The sequence below is a fragment of the Ostrinia nubilalis genome, chromosome 9 (genome assembly GCF_963855985.1).
Source record: "Ostrinia nubilalis chromosome 9, ilOstNubi1.1, whole genome shotgun sequence".
Taxonomy (NCBI): domain Eukaryota; kingdom Metazoa; phylum Arthropoda; class Insecta; order Lepidoptera; family Crambidae; genus Ostrinia; species Ostrinia nubilalis.
In genome coordinates, this window is record NC_087096.1 from 2,853,807 (window position 1) to 2,863,792 (window position 9,986).

The window sequence follows — 9,986 nt, forward strand, 5'->3', positions numbered from 1 at the left end:
GAATGTAGAGTTCTCGATAAAGGTGCAAAAAGCGCTGTCTCTGATACCACATGCCTTTGCAGACACACCCAAGTTTTATTTTAAGTTTCATCTCATCCATCATCCCTCACCCGTTTGCTAGTTAAGCTTGGTTTAAAGGTCTATTATTAGTGTCAGTCGGGAGACCTTTTTTTTTCTAGACAGATAGAAAAACCTAGCTATTATTGAAAGCATTTTCATTCATTTCTTTAACAGATGTATCTATAGCATTGTAGCTGGCCCACTACTTATAGACTACAAATGAAAATGTTGAACAAAGACTAGGAACTAAAATGAAACACTATATTTCTATATAAATATTTCTAGAAGAATCTTCTAGTAGAATCTGGTCTTCTTTTTCTTGTAGACTACAGTGTCGAGGTGCCAGGTCTGGTTCCCTCCGCACGAGATCAGTGTGTAGCACCCCCCAAACACGATGGGGGGATCCGTGTCTGTCACGCAGGAGTTTTCCTGGCAGAATGTCGCTGAGCCTGGTGGAAAAAGTACAGTGGGTAGGGCAGGTAGTTGACGCATTAACTAATATTATTCTATCAAAATATTACAGTTCTAAAAACAGAATTGGTTCTAAATTTATTGTACATTTTACTGAATTTGAAAACAGGGAAAAGGTGTCGTTCAAAACCTATAAAAGAATCACAGTTTGAAAGCTCATAAAATGTTTGCCGATTGACTGGTGTTTGGTGTCGTAATTGCTGGTTCATACCACAATAAGTAGTAGGTCCATACCATATTAAGCTTTTCTTTAAGTCACCTGCAGTTGTCTTGGCTCTATTATCTCTAACGTCTAACCTATACGTAGCAATGAAGCACTGTCATCTGACTTTCATTCGTGTGTAACCTGCTCAATTAGATTTGGAATTTGAAACTTTAGACATAGACGATCACATGCTTAGGTACTTGAGTGTTATTTCGAAATTCAGTTACAGATCTACGTACCAACATATCCAGTGGGCCTTGCTTGGCGTTTGTTCTTCACATAGTCCACCACCGCCTTTGAGAGAGCGTAAAAGTGCTTGCTGGCCTTATAGCGCATCTTGGCCAGGGCTGCGTCGCAGTCGCTCTTGTCCGAGCGACAGTGGTACACCAGGTTTCTGGTGTTGGCCTGGAATTACAATTACGGGCAATGTTGGAAGTAGGTACTGTAATTTCTAAAGTAGCAAAATAGTAATTACATGCATTTGAGCAAAGGCACAAATCCTACCTCTGAATATACAGTGTGAGTCACGTTAAAGTGTACATATGAAAATAGATGAAACTAGACCTATTTTTATCGACAAAAAAGTGGTCAAAAAATTTTTGAGTTTTTTTTTTAATTTTTTATAGAATTTTTTTTCTTCCAATTACTTATTGTAAAGAAAACGTAATAATTTTTAAACTAAGCGGTATATCCTGATAAAATAAAAACAGTAATAATGCTAAATAACAGGCGACACTAAAAAAATACATACAATACACAAAAAATGCCAACAAATAATAAAAAATGATACTTTTTGAAAAAAATCTGCTTAAAAATTCGTGTTTTTTTGGGTATTTGATAAATTTCTCCGAAAAATGCCCCTATAACAGGTGGTTTTTATTGTTTTGTATTATTCTCTATTGTATTACCTTTGTAAAACCAAAAATTGCATGTCTCTATCCCTATCACAACATTTGCTATGATCGTTTGAACTAAGCCACTCCGGGCGCGCCATTCAACGCTTCGTTAACAACGAAACTGAAAATGGCTCTAGATTTGTAATTTTGATAAAGACAAGTTAGATTTCAAGTAAAAACAAAAGATTTCGAAGTAAAATAAGCATTTTAGTTAAAATTAAAATTGTCCCTACCTGTAGAGGAGAATAATGTTGTGGTAGGCCTTTGTTCAAACTATCATAGCAAATGTTGTGATAAGGATAGAGACATGCAATTTTTGGTTTTACAAAGATAATACGATAGAGAATAATACACAACAATAAAAACTACCTGTTATAGGGGCATTTTTTGGAGAAATTTATCAAATAACCAAAAAAACACGAATTTTTAAGCAGATTTTTTTCAAAAAGTATCAATTTTTATTACTTGTTGGCATTTTTTGTGTATTGTATGTATTTTTTTAGTATCGCCTGTTATTTAGCATTATTTCTGTTTTTATTTTATCAGGATATACCGCTTAGTTTAAAAGTTATTACGTTTTCTTTACAATAAGTAATTGGAAGAAAAAAAATTCTATTAAAAATTAAAAAAAAATCTCAAAAAAATTTTGACCTCTTTTTTGTCGATAAAAATAGGTCTAGTTTCATCTATTTTCATATGTACACTTTAACGTGACTCACACTGTATTAATTCTACGTGAAAAGTTTAACAAATTATTTTATCAATTAACTAACTCCTTATTTTAGGAAAATTGATCCCTTTAATTGACCCCTTGATCCTTAATGCCCAGGTAGGGAATTTAAGAATAAATAAGTGAAATTGGCGTGTTTTTTTACCTTCACCATTTCTTCCCGAAGCACCTGATATTTGCTGTCTGTGTACAGCATTTGAGCGAAGCGGACATTCACTGATAAACAAAAAATACGACGCATAAAAGAACAGTCAAGCTTCAAAAACCGTCAATTAAATTGCCGTAAAAACATAAAACTTTAGCTTTATTATGCCAATAAAACCGATCGAAAATGTGACTTAGCCCTCTCCACTTACTATAAATCGTGCGAGTTATCTATCCGCCAGTACTTGTAAGTTCAACTTATCTCTATCCCGAACTAACATGTCTCTTTTTGCATTACTTTATTAATGAGCTGACTCCATTACCTTTATCGTTGAATCAATCACTTCAAAACTGATAACGAGGGCATTACCGTACTAAACTGTTAGATAAATCAGGTCTAATTTGAGTTTTACGCGACCGCAGAGAAATGCCTCGGATTTCTGCTCATTAGGATAATCTAGGATCAAGAGTTATGGGTTTTGATATAATATTGAAAGGACTAGCCGTGGCTTATTGAATAGCTAAGCTCTACTTAAATAGACAAATAAGAGGGAAATTAACTCAGATTGATGGACTAACAAGAAATGTAAATCACCGAAGCCATTGAAATGATTAGGTTAACTGTCTCAAGCGCAATGATATTTCTATAGTGAGTTTTAAGGGCCATCCATTTGAAGCCAGAAATTAAAGTCAATGTGCATTTAGAATCTCCTTTTCACGTATTATGGCCCATTTAGAGGTAATGGCTTTACAAATCATGATTTATTAATGCATGAAGCGGATGGAAATCAATGGTAATACTTCCATTGACACTAAACCGTGCCGTATAATCCTACTGCGCCGTGTTTTACGATTCGTGCTCCAAATGAGATTGTAAAAGATTTTTGTTAGACAGTTTTGGCATTATTAGCGCTGCATTAACGACCAGTTTAATCTGGACATAAATATTGCTGCAACTTATTTTCTTGAGCTATGTTCAATAGAAAGTCACAACATTTCTTTATTTGGTACTTCTGCCCCCGATAGGTAGGTGTCGTGTTGTGTAAAAGTCGCATCAAACACTTTTTTTCGGTTACGAGTTAAACTCAAGGTCAGCTAAGAATCACCCATATAATTATTTGAAACTTTTTTATCTCCATTTTGATTTGGTGTTAGATGCGCCCTTTCAACTATTGGGGTAGACTTAGACGAATAGATATTTGGTAATATACGTTACATAAAGTGCCGTTATTAGAGAGAATGTCCTTTTATCGTTACAAAAAGTCTCATTAGCAAAAAAGTCACTCATTTGTTTCTTCATAACAAAACCAATTCACAAACTTACGCCCAGCTCCCACAATATACCCCTGAGCCCTCCACGCATAATTAGCGAAGAAAACAAACACCAGCACGGTCCTCATCTCCAGAACTGCTTCGGGGATCTAAAACTGGCAATTTAGTGGGCTTTATGCGGCTTTCATGGTCCAATTAAGATTGTTCTTAACGAGCCGTATATTGGCAATCAAAGAACGAATTGTCGGTTTATTGCTGAGATTTTAGATAACCAAGTCATGGGTTAGTGTGTCCGAGTGTGTAGATCCGAGATACAATGCTCGTGTAGGATCCTACGGATGCAAGCTTGTGCATTACGAGTTACAACTTCATTTTCAGTTAGAATATAGTGAAGCTATATTAAAAATAATGTTGATTGGTTTTTTACAAATGCCACATGTTGAAGGGAGGGCTTTAGTTAAATTAAAACTGAACGCTTATGAAAATCAGTTTATGAAAAAAATCTACAGAAATAGGAATTGAAGTTTTTTAGTAGGTACAATGGTTTCCTTTTCTAATCCATTGGGTAGTAAAATGCCGAATTTATTTTTGAAGAAATAGAAGACCTAGTTTGTTATGATTCCAATAAGACAGACAGCAAATAGATAAGCCTAATATTATTTGCAGTTTGTGGAGCGGATCAGAAAGATCTAGGTCATCTGAAAATTAACACGAAATTGTAACAAGTCAGCAAATGCAAACAGCATGGCGCTACATTTGCAAATCGGACTGGTGTTATTTCAGAAATGCCAGAAACCAAGATAACGCGTTTGGAACAATTAACAATAGTAATAGTTTCGCAACGGGTCGTGACTCAGAGGCGTCGGTTAATTATGGCTGACGGCCGATAGCCGGCCCAAAACTGAGCTGATTTAAGTAGGCTTTAAGACCTAGGTCTAGGTCTGTCTTTTTTTTTGCGCACACTAAATGCGGCTGATGGGGACAGTCAGTCAGTGGGTTATGTGGGACTCTTCCCGCCGGGAGGGCGGGGCCTACCCACTAAAACCCGACGGTGTCCTCCGGGGCCATTGATACGAAGCCGCGAGTTATTGTCCTATTGGACATTCGTCCGCGGCTCCGTCTCAAGCAACAGCTCGCTCTTGGGCGAGCCCCTCCAGCCTCGAGGGGAATGGTGATTCCCCTCGGGTCGTTCGCCAACGGCGCACTGGACACTGGTGCGCCGGAGGTCTAGGTCTGTCTAGTCTAGGGAGTCTCCCTAGACAGGAGGCAAAAGTGACAGTTTCCATTTGGAAATCGCTTCCATCGTTACAGAGCCAAGTAACGCCATACAAAAAAACGCCAGAGTGATGCGATTCCAAAATTTCAACTGTCACGTTTACCACTTGTCTAGGGTGGCAGACCTCTGAGATAAATTAACCCACGTGAAGATTTTTAATTCCTAAATAGCGAAACTATTATGTTGATTCCGATACCATAATTATTTCGCTCCATGATTCGTCGATCTCGATTGATTTGTTCCCTTGGACCATCCGATGGACCATGGACAGCGCAGGACCAGTGTCCTGCAGTGGATCTCTTTTGGTTGAAACATAATGTTTACGTTTGACGAGTGATGTTGGGACCAAGGTTGGGGCCAACGTTGGAGCCAACGTGTGTAGCCATCTAAGTTCACACTGTTGGATCGCCAATTTCGCTGAAAATGACACAAGCCGAAATAGCTCAGTTGGGAGAGCGTTAGACTGAAGATCTAAAGGTCCCTGGTTCAATCCCGGGTTTCGGCACTGGCTCGATAAAGTATTTATCGTTTTGCAATTTTATTTGAGGTATTTATAAGATGTTAATTATGTTATCAACATGTTTTTATATCTACACTCATCCCACTTGATATCCCATATCTTAAAATGACAAATGAAAGTCAAACAAGGTCAAAGCAGTAGGTGCAATGTAGGTTTTGTTTAGCTCTTTTATTCTTAGTTTAAACTTATACCAACGAATTATTTTAAATGTGGATAGAAATCAAGCAACCACAACTTTGAATCTATGTTTGAGTTTTGAGCTTCATTTCATTACCAGCTGCGTCGAACCCACTATTCACGTCTTTATTATGGCTCTACGCACTGCTTCAGATAACTCCGAATCGGTAGAGATACGACAAAACTAAATGTGGTTCACGCTTAACACCAAATTCGGAATTCCAAAGATATAGACCAGGCAACTGATTTGATCTTAGTCCTAAATTAAGGATTTATTTTTGAATGACTTCATTGTTCAATATTTACAAACATTTATAACTTTATCGGCGTCTAAAAGTCAAATTAAAATATGAAAAATTTTGTGTGTACAACAAGGTTCTATTTTAGGACCTTTGCTGTATCTATTACTGTACTCTAAAGCGTACACCATATAGTAGAGAAATAATCAAATTTCATTGTAGCCATTTATCTACTAATTGTGTTTATTAACTCTCTGAAAATACTTTTGATCACACAAGAAGAAGAATTTCGGGAAAAGGATAATAATACCTTGTTGCATAAACTTAATAGGAATTTGTTTTTGAGTTTTCACCATCGCCTGAGTCTGTGACACTCTTGTATTAATTCCTTATCCGACTTAGTATTGATACCTTGTTAGACCCGCTTCGTGACTCAGAGCCACTACAGCCTCCTGCGCATGTTAATTACCAGCTGACAGTAGATAGAGCGCCAAAATATGGCCGCATTTCGCGCTTCAAACCTAATCTGTGGACCGCCGAGTATGGAAGTTAAGGCGTCGCGAAGACTTAGAAACGAAAAGACATAATTAGGATAGAATTTCTTCTTACATTGTAAATGTACGATTTGCTTAAAAAACATTCACGAATTCATTTTAATTTGCTTATGTTTATGTGCAGAATTGCCAAACTGCTGGCCGCTGGGACAGTAAAATTCTCGAGACGGCCACTGACCGGAAAACGTAGACAACGTAGTGTAGACAGGCCACCAATTCAGTGGACCGTTGATCTAGTGAAGGCCTTGGGAAGCAACTGAATGAGGGCTGCATTGGACCGGTCGTTGTGGAAATACTTAGGGAAGGCCTTTGTCTAGCAGTCAGAAGACGTGCACTGGTTGAAAGGACGACGACTTATGTTTAAAGATATTTTGTTGCCTTACACATTTGAGTTCTTTAACAATATTATCGTGTGATCAATATCTCGTTTGTATTCAATAAGACCTGATGATGAATGATGATGAGGTCTAATATAGATCACTCTCACAGTAAATAAGTAAATACGTAGTTCGCGTTTTAATGTTACGGTTAAGTTTATTTATTCTTATGAGTTTAAACTTTGAAGAAATTCTATCCATTCCTAAATCTATTTGATCCCAAGAAAGGACAGTATGGCACGCGCTATCTATATTGTTCATCGTCTATAGTATCAGCACTCACATGTTTATGTTAATGGTCGGAATCGTGTGCAATTATTATTTAGTGTTATGCCCCGGTCAAGGAATACTGCATCGAATGCTATACAGGGCTGTTCTGGAAGCATTTGGATCATCTTTGGCTAGAATAGCTATTGGCTGGATAGTAGATAGACTTGGTATGAAATAGGAGCAGTAATAGACTTTGACAACGCATCAGATCTAGAGGTTCTGTAAAAAACAAAAAAGAAATGCCCCGATCTAGACACGTGTGTTTTTGTGATTCATAATCAACATTTTGATGTCACTACGAAATAAAATAATTTAGTGAATTTTTCCCATCAAAATTATCTCCTTAAAATTTTTTCCCTCGATATGCTTTTTCCCGATGGAATACTCTTTCCTTTTTGTGGTTTTTGATTTGTCGAAATGATTCCGTACATCGAATAGAACATTTAGATGGCATATCTTACTTACCGATTGATTTATGGCATCTAGGAATGGCTTCAGTTGTTTTCAACATTCGTACGATACGATTTTTCAATGCTATGATTTTACGAATTTATTAGATTTTACGAAAAAGAGCTAAAACATTATTTTATCGCACCACCTTGTATAGTATTTGCAACACTGACCGTTTCCAATGCGAGCGGCAAGAGAGGTACCGTTAAAACCGTGTTTATCTTTTAAATTGTTTTAGTAATAAATTCAGTTCAAACGAGAGGGCAGATCTTGTACACCATGTTGCTTTTTATAATTCCTTGTTCTACTCGGCTATACATGGCTGTACATTATACTTACATGCCCAAAGAAGGGATCTTGAACTTTAGTGCGTTTTTATTGATTAGACATTTTATTAAGTAATTAGTATTGTTATTTTTTATGTAGTTATGCGAATGCATCTAGTAGTTCGTATTTTTACGCTTGTCGCTATGGTTGGAATTTTAAATAACCTAAAAGAAGATTAACTTCTAAATAAGTACTTAAACTATGGGGGTGGCAAATTAATGCATATGGGATGGACGCCAAAAGCTTCTTCGTTTTGGGTAAAAAAAATGATGATTTATAAAAAGCAGAGCTAAACCGAAAAGCGACTGTTCTTTTAGTGTAAGAAACACATAAGCACCAAACCATTCTAGCAAGAAGTTTCTCTAACAATCCATCACGAGTAAATTTTAATTAATAGCTCTGAGATATAATTGCACAACAGTTTGATAGCTCTATTACTATCAGCGGTACTGGCTCAAATTAGTAGACAATAGCGCTTGTTAATTGTCCGGTAGGCGCCGCTATCGACCGATAAGCAGTCGCGGTGCGTGGACGCATTGTTTTAGGGCTTACCTAAGATTATACTGACTATAGTTATTTATTTATTTTATTTATTTATTATTCATTATTGAGCAATTACATATTTGATCCAAATAGCGTCCTAAATCCTCTTTAGGTTTGTCTAGACACTATTGTTCTCTATACAAATAAAAACAAACGTTTTAGTATAAGCATTCACAACACTTTCAGATATACAAAACATTATTTACCGCTAGTCATAAGAATACTCTGTACATTGATTTAATGGCAATAAACATTTTATTATTTTTTTATTATTATTATTTATTATTATTATTTTAGCGAGTGCGCAGTTATAAGCATGACTGACTGATATCGTCCATGCGTACGAAGTCGCGAGCGTCCACTAGAATTTCTTTATTAGGCACGGGGGGAAAAATACTTTTAAAGTATGACTACTACACTCTTAGTCCTTCAAGCCGCGCGAATCGAGACAATAAAAACAATTGTTACGCGGTCTTATGCGACCGCTAGGGCTTTGATGGGTTATGGGATTCTACAAGAAGACTTCTGAAATTCCACTGCAAGTAACGGGACTATTCCCACCTCTCCTTCCCACCGCTGCAACACCTGTGTAGCCAGAATCTACAGTTTGACCGCTAATAAATATTCAACCAGTGAAGGCCAAGTTTGTCTCGGGGGAAAGTTACCTGTCATTGGACCTGTAACGAAATCAATCAGAAGAACATAGAAGTTCGAAGTTAGGGTTTAACTTCCCTCTACAGATAACATATGGATACTACTCGTACTAATACTTAAGTACAACGAGTGTTACCGTCACATTAAGCCCATTGCACACTGCGCCAGTACTCTTAATGGGGAGAGATTGTTATCGCAGACCATTGTTGCAGTGCCGCATCTTATAAAGCATCTTCGCAAATTAGTAAGCGAGCAAAGGGCTGGTGTACTCTGACCCTTAGGACATGCATTATTTATTTATGTTGTATTTTGGTAGACTAACGGCTGAATACTGACTGAAACGATCCTAGAAGGTGCAACCCAGCCTAAGAGTCTAAAGATTGAATTAAGTCGACTTTTGATAGGCAAAAGGTATTTATTAATGAACTGTAAATGTAATTACATACTCAATGTCTGCCACTGATCGCATAGCAATATCTTACATTCCTAATAAGGTGCTTTTCTTTTTACGAGGATAAACTGTAAACATTTTCGCGCCCAATTTTATAACTAGACAAATATTTCTCACTACGAACAGGTTAAATTATTGTCCGCTAATACCAATGCAAATCTGTGATTGATGACGAATCCACTTGGCAGTAGTGGTGTTAATAAATTACTAAGTTACCTCTGATCGCTATACAAACGATACGCAATCGGACGGAGCCGTGATAAATGTGCGTAGGATCACAATATCAATACTAAAACGGTTATGGCCGCTACCGAGGCAGGAACAAATTGTGCACTCAGTCCACTGAGAGCTGGATGACAGGTATATTTCA

General features: G+C 37.1%; 1 protein-coding gene and 1 non-coding gene across 2 annotated transcripts; one reads left to right on the top strand and one right to left on the bottom strand.

Moving 5' to 3' along the window:
• Positions 1–354: 354 nt before the first annotated feature.
• On the bottom strand, positions 355–3,917 carry LOC135074802 (uncharacterized). Its single transcript, XM_063969182.1, has 4 exons — positions 3,831–3,917; positions 2,508–2,578; positions 976–1,141; positions 355–509 (listed from the first exon to the last, which is right to left on the bottom strand). The coding sequence occupies exons 1-4, from the start codon at positions 3,904–3,906 to the stop codon at positions 355–357; spliced, it is 468 nt and encodes a 155-aa protein (XP_063825252.1). The 5' UTR covers positions 3,907–3,917.
• A 1,569-nt stretch (positions 3,918–5,486) lies between these two features.
• On the top strand, positions 5,487–5,559 carry Trnaf-gaa (transfer RNA phenylalanine (anticodon GAA)). The gene has a single exon. It is a non-coding gene; the product is annotated as a tRNA-Phe (tRNA).
• The last annotated feature ends 4,427 nt before the right edge of the window (positions 5,560–9,986 follow it).